We start from the raw sequence: 17763 nt of genomic DNA, 5'->3' as shown, positions 1-17763 counted from the left end.
TATATATATTAGGGCCCAGGTCTACCCTTGTTCCTGGGGTGCATCTTGAGGACAGTTTCTGGTCAGCCAGCTAAAACATTGTTTGTTCCTGTGCTCCCTCTGCCCCACCTGGTGATTAGCTGTAGGGCATTGCTGACTCCATCTTTGGTGTGGTAATTTCCCACCTGCCTGGGCAGAAATCCTTGTGCAGCAGCGAGGTATATAAGGATTTCCCCAAGGTTGAATAAACGGCATTTGGCTGATCTTCTTTCAAATGACCCAGGTCTCTTTGTGTGTTCTTTCAATCGCCAGGCCCTTGCCCGACTCGCTTATACGAACTGTACTGAGGGGGGTAACACAAAATCGGGTGTTACAATATATATATATGGTTATATATTAATATATTCTTATATATAAATATACTTATATATTTTTATATACAATATAATCTTATACTCATATTTGTATATAAGAATTTACTTATATATTAATATAGTCTTTTACATTTTATATATTCTTATATATAAATATTAATATATTATTTATATATAACTATATGTGTGTGTGTGTGTGTGTGTGTGTGTGTGTGTGTGGTGGCACATGTCTTTAGTTCCAGTACTCAGGAGGCAGAGGTAGGAGGGTCTCATCCCGCTTGGTCTATATGTTGAGCTCCAGGACAGCCAGGGCTACATAGGGAGACCCTGTTTCAAGAAAACGAACGAACCAAATAAATCATTTTATTAATCAGTTAAATTATATTAGCCAAATAGGTTAGATTTAATTTCTGTACCTCCAAGTTTCAGATGCACAGGAAGAAGACAGGGCCAACCATAGCTTTACTGCCAGAGCACGGAACAGCCGGTATAGCCTAACATTTCACAGTCCTTGGTTTTTGTAGAGAAGGGGCTCAGGTGGCCCAGACTGGCTTTCCACTCCTTATGTAGCCAAGTGTGACACTTTCCCCCCATTTTTGTTTTGTTTTTGTTTTTCCAGACAGGGTTTCTTAGTTTAGCCTTGGCTATCCTGGAAATAGCTCTTGTAGACCAGGCTGACCTGAAACTTGGAGATCTGCTTGTCTCAGCCTCCCTAGTGATGGGATTAAAGGCATTTGCCACCACCACCCTGATGACATTGAATTCTTGATCATCTTGCCTGCATCTCCCAAGTGTTGTAATTATAGACATGTACCACTGGGCCTAGCTTAGGCACAGTCTACACAGGATGGCCCCTGTGTAGAAACTAAATTCTATTTCTACCTTTAAGTTTCAAGAACCAAGAACATATTTTTAATTAGAGTAAAAGAGTAACAGTTTTTTTTCCTCTCTCTCTCTCTCTTTTTGATATGGGGTCTCTCTGGCATGTAACTCGAGGTGGCCTGGACTTTACTAAGTAGCCCCGGCTGGCTTTCAACTCTTGATAGTTCTGCTTCTCTTGGCCAACTGATTGGACTATAGTAAGTGTATTCTTTTTACTAACTCCCACTCTTTTATTTTTACAAGTCTGTAGGCAATTCAGCATGATTAAGTTTAGAGGGTGTGTGAAAAAACGGAGCATAATCTAGCTGGTGTCCCTGTTATCTTTACTTAAGGGATTGCTAAACTGGAGGACCAGATCCGTCTTTACAGTCAGTCATCTAGGGGAAACTTCCATGCAATTCTAAGGGTTACTCCAGGGTCACTAGTAAGTGCGGTGAGTGGTGCACTGGTGCGGCACGGAGCAGTACAGCACGCCTGTTCCCCAGGCCTTGCACCACTGGGTATGGAAGAGACAAAAGAAACGCTCTGGCCTCGCCCTTGAGGAACTTAGAAGTCTGATTGGCAAGGCAGGACTTGTAAAAATTAAAACGCAATCAAGTGAAGGAAAAACAAAGAATCCACTTCAGTATAACAATCGCTTATTTGTGCTTTACAGAGCAGCAGCGTTAACTTGAAGTTTTAAACCAAGAGCCGGAGGAACAGACAAAAAAATAAAAAAAGCCAAACTAATATGGAAGAAAGGAGGTGTCCTCGAATGGGAAATGCCAAGTAAGGGTCTAACGTGGGTGGAGGGGAGCCTTCTCTGGGCGACGGGGGCAGTGGAGAGCGGTCACCTTAAAGCCGGAAAGGCCGGTGGCCACTGCGGCCGGTCGGTTTAACCGAAAGGTGACTTCCTGAGCCTCCATTTGCGCGGCGGGGCCCAGAGCGGAGGTCGGCCCGTGGGGGCGGGGCGGGTCGTGCGCGCGCAAGCGCGCTGGCGTGCCTCGCCTCGGCAGGGGGCGGGGCGCCTATATTACGTGCGCGGCGCCGCCCCTGCGAGAGGACGTTGCGTGCTCGCTCGCGCCAGGCGAGTCTCCGCGTCTTGCCTCGCGAACTCGGTGAAAGGAATTGGCGCCGTTCGACACCAGGCGGGTCCGCTCTGCAGCACTCAGCCATCTCCAGCCGCAGCCGCCGCCCGGGCCGACCAGCAGCCGCCGCCACAGGCCGAGGGAGCCAGCAGTCAGCGGTGAACCGGGGCCCTCACCATGAGTTCATCTCCGGTTAATGTCAAGAAGCTGAAGGTGTCGGAGCTGAAGGAGGAGCTCAAGAAGCGGCGCCTCTCCGACAAGGGCCTCAAGGCCGATCTCATGGATCGACTCCAGGCCGCGCTGGATAACGAAGCCGGCGGTCGCCCCGCCATGGAGCCCGGGAACGGCAGCCTCGACCTGGGTGGCGATGCGGCCGGGCGCTCGGAAACAGGCCTCGAGCAGGAGGCCGCGACCGGCGCCGAAGACGACGAGGAGGAGGAGGGCATCGCCGCTCTGGACGGCGACCAGATGGAGCTGGGCGAGGAGAACGGGGCGGCGGGGGCGGCTGACGCGGGAGCGATGGAGGAGGAGGAGGCGGCGTCCGAAGACGAGAACGGGGATGACCAGGGCTTCCAGGAGGGGGAGGACGAGCTCGGCGACGAGGAGGAGGGCGCGGGCGACGAGAACGGCCACGGGGACCAGCAGTCCCAACCGCCGGCGGCGGCGCAGCAGACCCCCCAGCAGCGCGGGGCGGGCAAGGAGGCCGCGGGCAAGAGCAGCGGCCCCACCTCGCTCTTCGCGGTGACGGTGGCGCCTCCCGGGGCGAGGCAGGGCCAACAACAGGCGGGAGGTAAGAAGGCGGAAGGCGGCGGGTGAGTGTTGCGTTGTAGGTGCGTGCGGCGGGAGGCCCGCGTGGGGACCGTGCCCCAGGCCTGCCGGGGCCCCTAGGGGCAGCCGCCGCGGGAGGGGGGCGGGGGAGCCCGGGGCCGCCGAGAGGATCTGCTCGCCATGCCGGCGGCGCCTCCATTATGTATGTCGGGCGCCGGGGAGGGGGGGAGCTGCAGCTGCCGTGGTGGGGGGGGGAGTGGAGGCGGGCGGGAGCGCCGGCCGCTGGAGCGCTGCGTGCGCGCGGTTCGGGCACATGTCTGGGTGGGGGGAGGGGGAAGGTCCCGGGGCGGGCGGGCTTTGGCGGGTGAGCGCCTCGGTATTGTGCAAGGCTGCGCAGGGCCTCGGTGTGACGTCACTTCCGGCGGGAGGCGCCGGGCGCGGAGAGCGGGGCGGAAGCTCAGTACAATGCGGCGGCGGGGCACGCGGGCTCGTGATGGGGGAGGGGAGGGGGAGCCCACGCTACCCCTCCCCCGCTCGCGCGCGGCGCACGTGGGGCCGGACGGCAGCGTCGCCCTGTTCTCTTCCCTAAATGCCTTCTGGAAGGTTACCTTAGGCTCGCAGAAATTAGTGTCTTTGAACTGCGTCACTGTCTCCAGGCCAATTTCGGGCCGATAGGTTTTTCTTTTTTTCTTTATTTTTTTTAATTCGCTTTCGTTTCGAGGGTTAAAGTCGTAGTTCCAGTGCGGAGAAAAAAAAACAGCTTTTGAGGGTCGAAACAGAAAAGTACATTTCACCACTAGTCTGCGGCCTGGTTCTTAAGGCGGTGATCTGTGTCGTTGTAGGAGACGGCAAAACAGAACAAAAAGGAGGAGATAAAAAGAGAGGTGTTAAAAGACCTCGAGAAGATCATGGCCGAGGATATTTTGAGTACATTGAAGAAAACAAGTACAGCAGGTAGAGGATCCTAACCTAGTTTCCATTTGAACCCCATTCGTTCTGCACGGTGGGAACAGCTTTATCAGGAGACAATTGTGTCTTTCAGAGCCAAGTCTCCTCAGCCACCTGTTGAAGAAGAAGACGAGCACTTCGATGACACAGTGGTTTGTCTTGATACTTGTAAGTGAAGCGGGCTTTCCCGCTCTTTTCTCAGGTTTTTAGGTGTTAGGAAAGGTGGTGATCTCAAAGTGGAGAAACCCCGTTAGAGATTTAAAGCAGGAAGGTAACAGTCATGTTCAGGATACAGTAGTTTATTATTTAGCACTACTTCGTATTGGTAATTTTAAAACTATTAATTGGTAATATTTTTTATGACTTGGAATTTCAAGTACTTAGGGATTTAAAACTAATACCGAATTTTGTTCAGCTTTCAGAAACTTGTTTTTTAAAAACCTGCCTGTAACTTGACCTTAGGTAATAAGATATTTTTTTATTTTTGTGGAGCTATATTAAGTGAGCTATTTGGGCTAGTTGAATACTTAACTAATGATTTTCCCATTAGCACACAAGTATATCCCCTATTCTAAGGATTGTAATATTACCTTTTCAATAACTGCTCTTTTGTTCTCAATTCCAGTTCAGTAGCTGCTGCTTTAACATAAGTTGATTTCTTCCAAAGACCTGGGGCAGCAGCAGTGGGCTATCTGAGCCACTAGCTTTCTTCAGCAGCGAATGGTATCAATGGCAGCGCTGTAAATATGCTACTTTACCCAGTTGGGTTGCAATTGAGTATGAAGAAGTATTGCAAACCATGAAATGGGCTTTAGCTGTCAGATTTGTATTTTGATCTTTTAAAAAGTTCATTAGCTTAGTATTTGGAAAGGATGTATAAACATTTTGGTGTGAGCAGAACAAAAAAAAATCAGTGCCTCAATGAAGAGTTAAAAGGTTTCACATGGTGGAAGGGGTTAAAACTTGGATTCTCATTTTCCTTTATGCAGATTGTGTTCAGAGTCCTGAGAGTTAATTCAGTGTAAGGCTTGGGCTGGTTTCTAACTACATAACCTTTTACAGTCAGTGAAGTCTTGACAGGAGGGAAAAAAGAGCTGATTTGGAAGTTTTGTTTACTGAACTGTAAAAGAATTCACAGGGTGCTTAAACCATGATTGAAGAGAACATTGCTACTTAGGAAGAAGAGTTTTAGATCCAGTCAGCCAGGATTATTTGTTTTAAACAAATAATTGTCAGCAATCAGGAATTTTATGAACAAAGCTTGAATTTCAAACTGCAGATGAATTCAGTAACAGCCGGCAGCTTTCTAATATAACATAAGAAAGCTGCATGATGAGCGCTAGTGACCCAGAGACAAATAGGTTCAAGACTGGATTTGTATAATCCACGCAGCAGTTTAATACCTAATTGTGATACCTTACCAGGAAGAGTAAAGCAGACCTAAAAGGCTACACATTAACACTTTAGACCGCCAAGATTCTTGGTTGAACTGGCTTACAAGTTTTCAGAAGTGAGTTGATTTTAGAACCCTGGTGTCAGTCTACCAAGTACAGAATGAAGAGCTCTCTTAAAATAGTTGGTGGTGGCTTCCCTTCAGTTTTTATTGTCACTGGTAAATTCTACCTGGTTCTGGCATACTTCACTTTGATTTCCTGCTGTCCCTCTACTGCTTGCCTCTAAATCAAGGTAAAGAGCAGAGCAGGTATGTATTGATGTTGCATTCTCAATCATTTTACATGCTTAGAGCGCTTGAAACATCAGCATTGATTGGCAGTTGACTTTGTAGTGTATGATTAAGTCTGCCTTGGTGGGAGTGGGGCTCAATGAGAGTAGGAACAAGAGCATGATATAAAAACAATTCAGTAATAAATGAAAAACATCTGAATTTTTTCTACATAGCTGAGATATACTGGATGTCAAAAATAACTTGGCATTTGATATAATTTCAGATAACTGTGATCTGCATTTTAAAATATCAAGAGACCGCCTCAGTGCTTCTTCCCTTACAATGGAGAGTTTTGCTTTTCTTTGGGCTGGAGGAAGAGCATCTTATGGTGTGTCAAAGGGCAAAGTCTGTTTTGAGATGAAGGTAAATCTAATTTTGTGGCTTCCCAGCAACTTTGTATTGGTTGATGGAACGGGTCAGAGGGACCTCTTAACGTTTCCTCTGAAGTAAGCAGGTCTTAGGAGACTGTTCCATTACATTTTTTAATATCAAGAGTATACAGAGCTAGTTCACTTAAGGTATTTCTGTAAGTTTACATTAGTTCAGACCTTTGTTAGTTCCATGTATCAGCTTATTAGTTCTGAGAGGGGAATGTGATTAGCCTAAAGATTGAATTTTTTTCTTTGTTTTAATAGCAAGGGAAGAAGTTGGCCCATAGCCCAAATGAAATAAAGAGTTCGAGGAATTGCCTTTGGGTTTTCAGCTTAATCATGTAGCTATTTGATTTTTCAGGTAACGGAGAAGATCCCAGTCAGGCATTTATACACAAAAGATATTGACATACATGAAGTCCGCATTGGCTGGTCCCTAACTACAAGTGGAATGTTGCTTGGTAAAGTTTATATTTGAGTACTGCAGAAGCGGGAATGTTTAGGAACTGGTTACAGTATTAAGTGAGACTTAGAAAGTTTTGATCTGATTTTGCCCATTTAGTGTTACTATTTTACAGTTAGAAAGTACAAGCAAGGATACTTAAGCTTTTTTCCTCTTGTCCTTCTGTAGTTTTAAAGATGGTTAAAACAGACTACCTTTGACACGTAAATTATCAGTTTACTGTTTATATCATAGTGGACTGTAAGTCAGTTGTTAAGCATTTGGTAAAGAGATGGCTGTCAGATTGTCATGTGTTCATTGATGCTTTTTTAGCATTCATTTTAAATAGGTTAGGTGGGTCTGAACCGCCTAGGTCCTAATTTTAAGTTTTTGGGGTTTTTTTCCTTTTAGGTGAAGAAGAATTTTCTTACGGATATTCTCTGAAAGGAATAAAAACATGCAACTGCGAGACAGAAGATTATGGAGAGAAGTTTGATGAAAATGATGTGATTACATGTTTTGCTGTAAGTTAAATTCTCTGTAAATGCCAGTAGCTGTGTGTATAAATTAAAGAAATTTTATCAGTGTGATTATATGCTAGATCTAGGTTAAAGACAGGAGGGGCCTAGGAAAAAGAGGCTTAGTGGGTAAAGTAGTACCTGAGTTTGGATACCTTGCACCTATGTAACAGCACAGCAGTATCTCAGTTTGGGTGGGGACCGAGGAGAAACAGCCAGTAGAGTTAAAGCCTTCAGCTGTGGGTTTAGCAACAGGAATAGCCCTGACGGAGCCCTGGCCTCGAAAAGCAGTTGAATTGGAGGAAGACACATTTCAGGGATCACTAACACAATTTGACATAAAAACAGGAATGGTGTGAAAAATATCCTCTAAGTCATGGATCATGTCTTGTGTTTATGAACATTAGTTTACATTTAGCTTAAACATGTTAACTGTGGGGGGATTATACTTCTGTGTACCTTGACAAGTTTAGAAAGCTCAAAAATAGATTCAAGCTGATTATAAAAATTCTGTTCAACAGAATTTCGAAACTGATGAAGTTGAACTCTCCTATGCAAAGAATGGACAAGATCTTGGTGTTGCCTTCAAGATCAGTAAGGAAGTTCTTGCTGACCGGCCACTGTTCCCACATGTTCTCTGCCATAACTGTGCAGTTGAATTTAATTTTGGTCAGAAGGAAAAGCCATACTTTCCAATACCTGAAGACTCTACTTTTATCCAAAATGTCCCCTTAGAGGACCGAGTTAGAGGACCAAAGGGACCCGAAGAGAAGAAGGATTGTGAAGTGAGTTGTTAATGTGCTATCTGTAAAATGTTTATAATATTGAGCAAGATACACATCAAGCAAGGATGAATGCTTGGGAGGTTATATTGTTAATACTTACTGATAAATGATGAAGTTGTAAAAGAGTGTTGCTGTCTCTCCACCCCTACTGTAGGTTGTAATGATGATTGGCCTGCCAGGAGCTGGAAAAACTACCTGGGTTACTAAGCATGCAGCTGAGAACCCTGGGAAATACAACATTCTTGGAACAAATACCATTATGGATAAAATGATGGTAAGTAAAATTGAAATTAAAATGGCTAGCAGAGTGGCGGATAATTCTTAGGGCTACTTCACTGTGGCTTATTTCCATTAATATTTTAGACAGAATTTTGGCTAAAAATGATATACCTAGCTAATCTATCTTCAATAAAATACATTCAGTGACTGCTTCCTCCAGAAATTAATCCTTAAAAGCAATTTAAAGGGCAATTTAAAGTCATAAAAGCTCTTTATTTTGGTTTTTCAAGACAGGGTTTCTCTGTAGCATTGGAGCCTGTCCTGGGACTTGTAGACCAGGTTGGCCTCTAACTCAGAGATCCACCTGCCTCTGCCTCCGGAGTGCTGAGATTAAAGGCATGCGCCATCAGCGCCCAGCCCAAAGCTACATTTTTTTGTAGTAATGAAAGGATGCAATTGAATTGTTTTAAATGGTACCGGTGTCCTGTATGTATTTGAAAGCTTTTATTAAAAATATAACTTGAAGTATGCAAATTAAAATTTTCTTGGTAGGTGGCAGGTTTTAAGAAGCAAATGGCAGATACTGGGAAACTGAACACGCTGTTGCAGAGAGCCCCACAGTGTCTTGGAAAGTTTATTGAGATTGCTGCCCGCAAAAAGCGGAATTTTATTCTGGATCAGGTAAGCAGTTGCTGTGTAACTTTTAAGAAAACGTTAATTGATGAGGTGAAGGATTGTCTAACTCTTCTCTTTATATCCTTTAAGACAAATGTGTCTGCTGCTGCCCAGCGGAGGAAAATGTGCCTGTTTGCAGGCTTCCAGCGGAAAGCTGTTGTCGTTTGCCCAAAAGATGAAGACTATAAGCAGAGGACACAGAAGAAAGCAGAAGTAGAGGGGAAAGACCTCCCAGAACATGCTGTCCTTAAAATGAAAGGCATGGGATTTTTTAAAAAATTGTTAATGTCTTTGTGGTTTATGCCTGAAATACTCTTACCTCCAGTACATTTAAAGATTATACTAATCTTAGTAAATAGAATAGTGTTTGGCTGACTCTTCAAAGGTTGTCACTAAGCCATGACCAGATACTGTAATAGGTTGAAAGAATTAAAGATATTCAGAGATGATTAAAAGTTGTAGGATTTACAGTAGTTTTGCAAATTTAACTTAATCTGACTTTATTCTCTGTAGGAAACTTCACCCTGCCCGAGGTGGCTGAATGCTTTGATGAAATAACCTATGTTGAACTTCAGAAGGAGGAAGCCCAAAAGCTTTTGGAGCAATATAAAGAAGAAAGCAAAAAGGCGCTCCCACCAGAAAAGAAGCAAAACACTGGCTCAAAGAAGAGCAATAAAAATAAGAGTGGCAAGAACCAGTTCAACAGAGGTGGTGGCCATAGAGGACGTGGAGGATTCAATATGCGAGGTGGAAATTTCAGAGGCGGAGGCAAGTAAATTTTAGTGTTTGCTTAATTGAAATTTAGAAATGACTGAGGACTTTACAGTTTAAGTTTGAAGTAGCCAAGAAGGAAGTTTCTTAGCTAATTCTATGCTGTATGCTAGGTGTAGGTATACAAGTGTTAAAATGTGGTGTTGCTTGTTTTTCACTAATGCTATAACTTGACAGTAGGAATTGTACTTTGTTTACAGCATAACTAAACTGAACTCTGTTTGTGTTTAGCTCCTGGGAATCGTGGCGGATATAATAGGAGAGGCAATATGCCACAGAGAGGTGGTGGTGGTGGAAGTGGTGGAATTGGCTATCCATACCCCCGTGGCCCTGTTTTTCCTGGCCGAGGTGGTTACTCAAACAGAGGGAATTACAACAGAGGTGGAATGCCCAACAGAGGGAACTATAACCAGGTAATGGCTCCAAGAGGTGCTGACATCTATAATTTGGTGTAGAACGTTGACATAATTTCAATGGTGGCATTGAAATAATTGCAAAACAATTTATTGATCTTTGAATTTCAGATATACTGACAGTAACAACAATGAACATGGGTGGGGCTTTATATAGGGTTTCTAAATGCCCCTAAAAATTGAAAATTTTGTTTCAGAGTTCTTTGTTTACAGATTTTTTTTTTCTTTCATAGAACTTCAGAGGACGAGGAAACAATCGTGGCTACAAAAACCAATCTCAGGGCTATAACCAGTGGCAGCAGGGTGTAAGTAGTTTCTTAAGTGATTAATAAATTATAGTGTTTTTATGTTTACAAGTATCAGGTGGAAGTGTTCTATATACATTAGTAGGACAAGTTGTCTACTGTTAACGTGTTATAAATTATAACCATGGTTAGGATGGAGTTTAACAGTTTTTTAAGATAAAGTAATATTTATTACATATGGTTTTATTTTATTATGGCTTTTTAATAGTTTTAATTACATAAACTAACCCAAGTCTTGTGTTTCTTTTTGTAATGTGTATTGGTAAATAATATGGGTAATTGGTAAATTAAAACTTAAATCTCTGGTCTTACGTAGAAATTAAGTGTGACAAGTATAAATTTGTTTTCAGCAATTACTCTGAATTTAGATCATTGTCATTTCCTAAAAGCAATTTGAGTGGCTTATTGATGTTTTTTTCTTTAAAAACAAAATTTTCTCTTACAGCAATTCTGGGGTCAGAAGCCATGGAGTCAGCATTATCACCAAGGATATTATTGAATACCCAAATAAAACGAACTGATACATATTTCTCCAAAACCTTCACAAGAAGTCGACTGTTTTCTTTAGTAGGCTAACTTTTTAAACATTCCACAAGAGGAAGTGCCTGCGGGTTCCTTTTTTAGAAGCTTTGTGGGTTGATTTTTTTTTCTTTTCTTTTTTGTACATTTTTAATTGCAGTTTTAAAGTGATTCGTAAGAGAACCTCAGCATTGTGCACGATAAGAGAATGTGTCAGTATTTCAGGGTTCTACATTTTATCTGTAAAATGTGACTTTTTTTTTATCACAACAAAAGTAAAATGTTGCTTTGTACCTGGTGTCTTTTATTAAGCATTTACTCCCCCATTTCTCACAGAGAATAACAGTCGGGAGTCATTGTCACAATAAAATAGCAATGTTAGCAACCAGATTCATGGAAGGACTAAGTGTCCTCATGAATTGCACAAGATTCTGTACTGCTCATGATACACTCCATCCTCTCTGTGAACTGGTGGGTAATAATAGTGAAAGAAATTACTGACAAACCGGGAAGGCTTATTTTTTCTGTTCAACAACGGAATTTGGAACAATTGGGAATGAAGATAAAATTTGGAACCAAGATTTGAGAAGATGGAGTGTATGTAGAAGGGCTTTTAAAAATGTAAACTTGGTTGCATTATATGTGGAGGCTCAAACTTGTGAAGGTTAAATACCATAAATTTTTCCATTTGTTCTGCATTTTGATTCTGAAAAGAAAGCTGGCTTTGCCCATTTCTTATTAAAAAAAAACTTGTTGTAAATCCAGTTGTCTAATGGGATCTATATGAAGTTAGCTATGTCTGTATGCCCTTCTCCCATAAAATACTGTATAACTAGTGTGCTTGTAGTAGTTAACTCCACCATCTTTGTAAGCTAATGAAATTGTGAGTCACCCATTTATATCTTTTAATCATGTCAGTTCTCGAATGGGTATCTCCTTAGCCTGCTGATTTCTTTTTCTTTCTAAAGAAAGTGGGTGGAGAAATTAATTTAGACGTTTGTTTGCAATAAAAGAATTCATTTTACTCTTGTTTGGGATTCTCGCCATCAAGGTTCAAAATCCCTTTTTACTACAACTCCCAAGAGGAGAAATTGTGTGCTCTCTGGACAGCTTATTCTTTTACTTTGTACTTTCGAACATTTAGGTTTTAAAAACTTAAATGTACACTGACAATTTACAATATAAAGCTGAATTCTTCCCCTCCCCGCAAGACGACTTATAACATTTATGAGGGGCAAAGGTACTGGCTGGGAGAAGTTAATGGCTCAGTTGATCATGTTTACAAAATGCAAATGGCTGTCCTCACCTGATTATATACATATATGATACATGAAACGTTGGGAACAGATGCTTTTAGAAGCCATCATGCAAGCCAGTCATTGATTTCACTACTACACAATGCTGCTAACTTAACTAGCTATGTGATAACATTAGATCCCCAAATTGTAATTTTATTGGGTTTGCACAGAACACTTAAATCTTCTAAAGGAGCCTCACTATGAAGTGAGGAATCAGGAGTCAAACTGTAGAACTAAAATTAGAATTTAGTCTAGCATGCCAGTGTTTTTAGCCTGCTTCTGGTAAGTTCAGGTTTCCTGTATTGGTTGCTGTAGGATTTTGTTTAGGTATTTTAAATCCTGTTTTTTTTTTTTTTTTTTTTTTTTTTTTTTTTTTTTTTTTTTTATGTGAGTTTTGTTATACTTTGCTCCTGGAAATGCTACAAGCTAGTTAGATGAAACAGGTGGCCATAGAAATAATTGACACTAAAAGGTCTTGGTTGGCATTTGGTTTCAGCAGTAAATAAACTTACTGCTAGTAATCCCTTATGTGAGTAACTGCTGTATAGATACATTATTAGGACTGTTCCTAACCTGGGGAACAATTCAAACTTTAATTCAATCAGTATTGATCCCAGTATTTTAGTTTGTGCCATTCAAGTCTTGTAGACCTACAGACTCCAGAAACAGGAGAACAAGGGTCAACTGATGAAGTAGGACATGATGTGTATATGGCACAAAAATAGGGGAAAATTAAAATGCTTTCAAAGGGAGTGAGCTACACTAATAACTGCATCTGTGCTTAAAATCTCTTTGATTTAATAAAAGCAAATGCATTCAAAATCAGATCTGAAGGAAAAAATTGACTTAAGCCCAGTGGTGAGCAAAATTGAAATATTAGTTTGAAATAAGTATTGATTAGAAGAAAACAGATTTTAATTTTTTTGTTCAAGACACATGCTTTCGATCAAGCTGAGCATGGTATCACAGACTCATCTACAGAGGGGCAGAAGAACTACAAGCATGGGCTACATATTTCATAGTGAGGACCCTTTAAAGGTCTTCCCTTCCCCCAGTAACAAAGTACTCTTTGAAGAAACAATTAAATCCAATGCCTGCTGAGCAGAAGCTGGGGAAACGGCCTTTGTACATCAGTGGCAGAGAATTTGCTTAGCAATACTTAAAAAGGCAATGGGATTTGTCAACTGGTACTTAGGAAAATCTTGTACATTAATAACAAAGAAGTGTAAAAGTATATCAGAACAAACTGGCATAGTCTCAGAAGGACTGCAGTACATATTGAGGGCCTTGACTAAGAAGGCTTTTACCTCTTTAAACAATTTTTAGATTTATTATAGAAAAGTATTTTTAATTTGGTTAGATCATGTTTGGTATTTAATTATTTCCTGTTAATGGAAATTGACTTTTTTTGACGCTCATTAATGTAAACTACAAGTCCAATAGATTCTCCTGCACAAAAATACTTTAATACCTTCTTAGGTAGTATACAGTTGGTATAAAAGCCTAGTTGTATGTACATCAGTGTGAATATTTTTTTAATGTAGAATAAGCTTTAAAGTCCTAATTTTTTATATGAATGTAACATTTTTTATTAAAACGAACAGAATTTATAGCAGATTGCACTCCAGTATTCATTCAGTTTCCCCCAGAAAGATAAGAACAATGTTAATGGGTAAAATTCATGAGATTTGAGTAAGTTTTTTCTGTATTAAACATTCTTGGAGTTGGGTATTAGAAACATTTGAAAACTGCTAAATTGTAACTTGAAATAGTTGAGCCAAGATGTAGTTATTGATACCTATCAATTGAGGGCATAGTTAGGCAAAGGTTACTTGAAAGGACTTAGAATAAACCACAAATCTTTGAATAATTACCTTCATGTTTTGTTATTTAAAACACTTATTAGCTCTTCCTGGAGAGCATAGCCAGTTAGTGCTTTAGAGTTTTTAGTCCCTAGATTTTATTTTTATTTGGTATGGGTACATGCTTGTAAGAGACAAGTATTCAAAGAAGTTTGGCTAACTCATGTTGGACTGGCCTTTGTCTCTCGTTCATTAATATCCTTATCATTAACCTTTTTCCCTCCAAGCCCTTGGAAGTGATTTTTATAGTGCTGATTGAAGGAGTATGCACCCTTTGAATATTGGAGTAGAAGAATAGTGGTTAAAACCAGAGGTCTTCCAAGTATACTGTGTATGCTAGTTGCATTGTTAAACACAATCAGTCTCATGCCAAACAGTGGGTTCAAAGTAAGAACTTGGCTAGGAATAATATCTTTCCCCTTTGAGTAAAAGTACTTAGAAAATGAACTATCTTAAATTTATAATTACAAACCCTATGCCAGTGGACTAATGGGTGTGGAAGAAAAGTGATGGGCCGGTAACTAGTCACCTATCAATACAATCTTTGAGAAATGACTATGCCAAAATTAGCAACAGAAGGAAGTCGATGAGGGAAGGTTTATTTGAACACAACTGAGCCTTCCATATAGGGAGATTACTGTATTCTGAGTCATTAATGACAATTTAGGATACTGTTTATTCTGAACAGCCATCCTCTAGGAAGGTTGTGCAAGCATTTCTTTTGGACAATTGAACACCTTGGGTGACAGTGACATAATGCCATGTTCAATTTGTATAAGTTAATTTCTGGAGTTTGCTTGGGTTTGAGTGAGCGAACAACACTGAATTGTTCACCTGCTTTCCTTAAACCATCCCATTGGGTGAAACTAGAAAATAGTTTACCCACTAGAAGGAAATCTTAGACATGGAGGACACCTAAAAGTTACTGACCAAAAATTGAAGTCCACAGACCAAAATTTGGTGTGAATTCAAATTATTAAAAGCATACCTAGATAAAAATATAGTTTGTCAACTAAGTATCTAGCCAGTTGAGATGGGGAGGAATCATGGACAAGTGACAAGAACAGAATTCCAGCATACTTCATTTTCTTGTAGCTTAGTAATAAAAGCAATGTGTTGATTTAAATTTCATCTCCTTTTTCTTAGTCTGTCCATGTGACTGTGCTGTGTTGAAGAGTAAAAGGGGCCCAACTAAATGTGTTCCAGTGATTCTAATAGGTATTCAAATTAATTGCTGCTTGTATATTAACCAGTTATGCTAGGTTTTCAGGATCACCTTACACAAAGCTATTGCAATTAAGGACGGGACAATTTCTAAGCTTTCCTGATTTTGCCTTTTTCAGAAGTGAAGTGTTTGGCAATTGACAACTATTTCTAGGTTTGCAGGAATTTATCTTTAAAAAGACTCCACCCAAGTTTTAAGACATTTAAGACATTTGGCCTATTTATTACCAAACAGACCTTTAGGTTATTTTCTGACCTAGATTACCAATTTTTTTTCTTCTGCTCTGACACTAATAACAGCCTTAGAAAATTTGGGAAATAGGTTGTGTGGGCTTTTTGAAGTAATGAGGTGATACATTGAAGTCCAAGATTAAATGAGAAATAAGCTGAAACCTAGAAGATCCTAAAAGTTAATGGGAAAGTGTGGTGTGAACTTTGCGCCATCCCTGGGGCATTTACTATAATAAACAAAACACAATGTCACCTAGACGTTTCAGCTTTGTGGGTTTATATAGTGAAAATGCTGTACCCTTAAAAGGGCAATTTAACAACTTTCAGTGAGGAGGCAGGCAAGGGTTTTGACTACTGTTAGGGGGGAAAGGTGCAGAAAAACATAAGTAGGCTTTAAGTTTGTCTGGCAATGCAGACTTTCACATCATGGTATAGAAGCATTTATTCAAACATCTTTTTATAGTGCATGCAGATTGGTCTTCCAGTGCTGTCCATAAACAGGTGGTTAGGAGATTCAAGTACTTGAGTTCCCTTGTTCTACACTAAAAGTGAACATTAGAAATATTTGTCTAGCCAGGTGTTAGTCTTAACATTTCTGTCAATATCTTCATTTGAAACTGGGTGTAGTAAATACAGTTAAAATACTCTAATTTCAGCCACATGTGCTTATCTAGTAGTTGGGCAGCCATGACAGGATTATATAACTTTTAATCTAGTAGTGCTTACACTTAACTGTAAACTGTAACACATTGAAAAGTTTCTCTAATTTTTTTCTTGTTGCATCAGCTTTGCTTTCTCAAAAAGTTGAAAATATTTAAAGTTGGACTTAAATACAAAAATACCAGTATTTGGGTGGTAGTAATGGATACTGGCTATTATATAAACCTGATAATTACTAGACCATTAAGCTGCTTCAAAATTGATTCTAGAGGACCGTTATAAGTCAGAATTATAGAAATTGTTTAATTTTCCTACTTATTAAGGTCTGGTACCCAAAGAATAGTGTATATTAACATGACTTTTAAAGGGGTGCTTTGACACCTGTCACAGATTTTTATCTAGGAATAGAAGGATTCAAACCCTATTTGATCCTTAGCTCTTTGCTGAAAAGTGCATAAACAGGAATCCTGAATTTATTATATAGACCTCCGCATTATATAATCGAAGCAAAGGGAAACCATCGATGGAGTTAGAGGTACGTAGACTAAAAAGATGCTTGCAAATCAAATACTGGTTTTAGCATAGTTGAGATTTATTGTTGCCAAATTCAGTCAACAAGTCACAAGTCCAGAAAAGGCTGTTCTATTAAATTTCCCTGAGGTCCTTTTACTGAGATGGAGAAGCAAGGAATTACAGAGGGAGGGGTTAAGGGAGGAGGGAAAGTAATACAGCCTAGGATGTTAGATAAAACTACCAAAAGAAACTTCAACACTACTAACACTACAATTCTATTTTAATCAGCTATTTAGCTGGTACCTACTGCCTTATCACCTAGTATGAAATTTGGGATTATCGGAACCATGAAGGAAGCAATGTGCACAAGAGGGCGTTGAAGGTAGGTTGAGCTTAAAATCTGCAATATAATTTTGGGTTTGGGGTGGACATGGTATCTTAGACCCTACCTAGTAAATACATAGCACTGTAACTCAAAATTAAGCCTGACCTTTTGGGAACCTACATGTGTGGCTCGAGGCAAAATCACCTACTAAAGGCACACCCTGTTTCTGAGGAAAATGGAAGGTTAGCAAAGGTTTCTGGCAAGCTTGGAGATTCTGGTGTTGTTTGGGTTGGGATGACAGTAGGTTGAATTAAGCTGGTCCTAGTAATTATACCTGTAATACCAGCATTGGGATGCTTGCAGTGAGATGAGTACAAGACTAAAAACACAGTGCTTGCAGAAATAATAGAAAACATTCCAGGGAAGCCAAGAAAACTTAAATGCTTTGTGGCTCTTTTTATTCAGTTGTGCTGCTGTGAGACTGAACTTTGTAAGTAATGAAGATACTGGAAATGTTACTGGCCAAGAAAGGTTTCTCTTTCACGGTAAGATAATAACTGCAGTATGATAAAGCTAGAACTTAAATCAACAACCCTAGGTTCAATCTGAGAGCCTAAGAACACTCACTGCACAACTTGTTAGAATTGAAAATGGTGCCATTTCACCATTGACAAACACTGCAAATTCCCTTTTATCAATGGCTAAGTCCTGAGGTGGTTACCAGCTGAAAACTTCGTAATATGTGTGTGTAAAAACCATCATTGACTGGGTAGTTGTGCAAGTCTGCACCCCACCCTTCATGGTGATCAAAAGGAAAGAGAACAGAATAATTTCAGAGATTGTCCTTTGGGTCATCCTGACAGCAGTAGGACCAGTAATGGATATCCT

The 17763-nt window shown here is 40.6% G+C and overlaps 1 protein-coding gene across 3 annotated transcripts; it reads left to right on the top strand.

Moving 5' to 3' along the window:
• The first annotated feature begins 2263 nt into the window (after positions 1 to 2263).
• Positions 2264 to 17489, top strand: Hnrnpu (heterogeneous nuclear ribonucleoprotein U). 3 transcript variants are annotated; one of them, XR_007591852.1, is made up of 16 exons: positions 2264 to 3092; positions 3913 to 4024; positions 4113 to 4186; positions 5968 to 6107; positions 6477 to 6576; positions 6969 to 7081; positions 7597 to 7860; positions 8015 to 8134; positions 8632 to 8760; positions 8845 to 9013; positions 9268 to 9522; positions 9757 to 9938; positions 10172 to 10243; positions 15069 to 15140; positions 16839 to 16932; positions 17341 to 17489. XR_007591852.1 is itself a non-coding variant. In XM_050142968.1 (14 exons), the coding sequence occupies exons 1-14, from the start codon at positions 2480 to 2482 to the stop codon at positions 10740 to 10742; spliced, it is 2397 nt and encodes a 798-aa protein (XP_049998925.1). In that variant the 5' UTR covers positions 2265 to 2479; the 3' UTR covers positions 10743 to 11786. The 3 variants fall into 3 exon arrangements, 1 of the variants encoding a protein (XP_049998925.1); XR_007591851.1 differs by having other exon boundaries at positions 15069 to 16932; XM_050142968.1 differs by lacking the exons at positions 15069 to 15140; positions 16839 to 16932; positions 17341 to 17489 and adding an exon at positions 10689 to 11786 and having other exon boundaries at positions 2265 to 3092.
• The last annotated feature ends 274 nt before the right edge of the window (positions 17490 to 17763 follow it).

The sequence above is a fragment of the Alexandromys fortis genome, unplaced genomic scaffold (assembly GCF_014885135.2).
Source record: "Alexandromys fortis isolate MF-2015 unplaced genomic scaffold, M_Fortis_MF-2015_v1.1 scaffold_51, whole genome shotgun sequence".
NCBI lineage: Eukaryota > Metazoa > Chordata > Mammalia > Rodentia > Cricetidae > Alexandromys > Alexandromys fortis.
The sequence above is the reverse complement of the archived record's forward strand: the minus strand, read 5'-3'. Positions and strand labels throughout refer to the sequence as shown.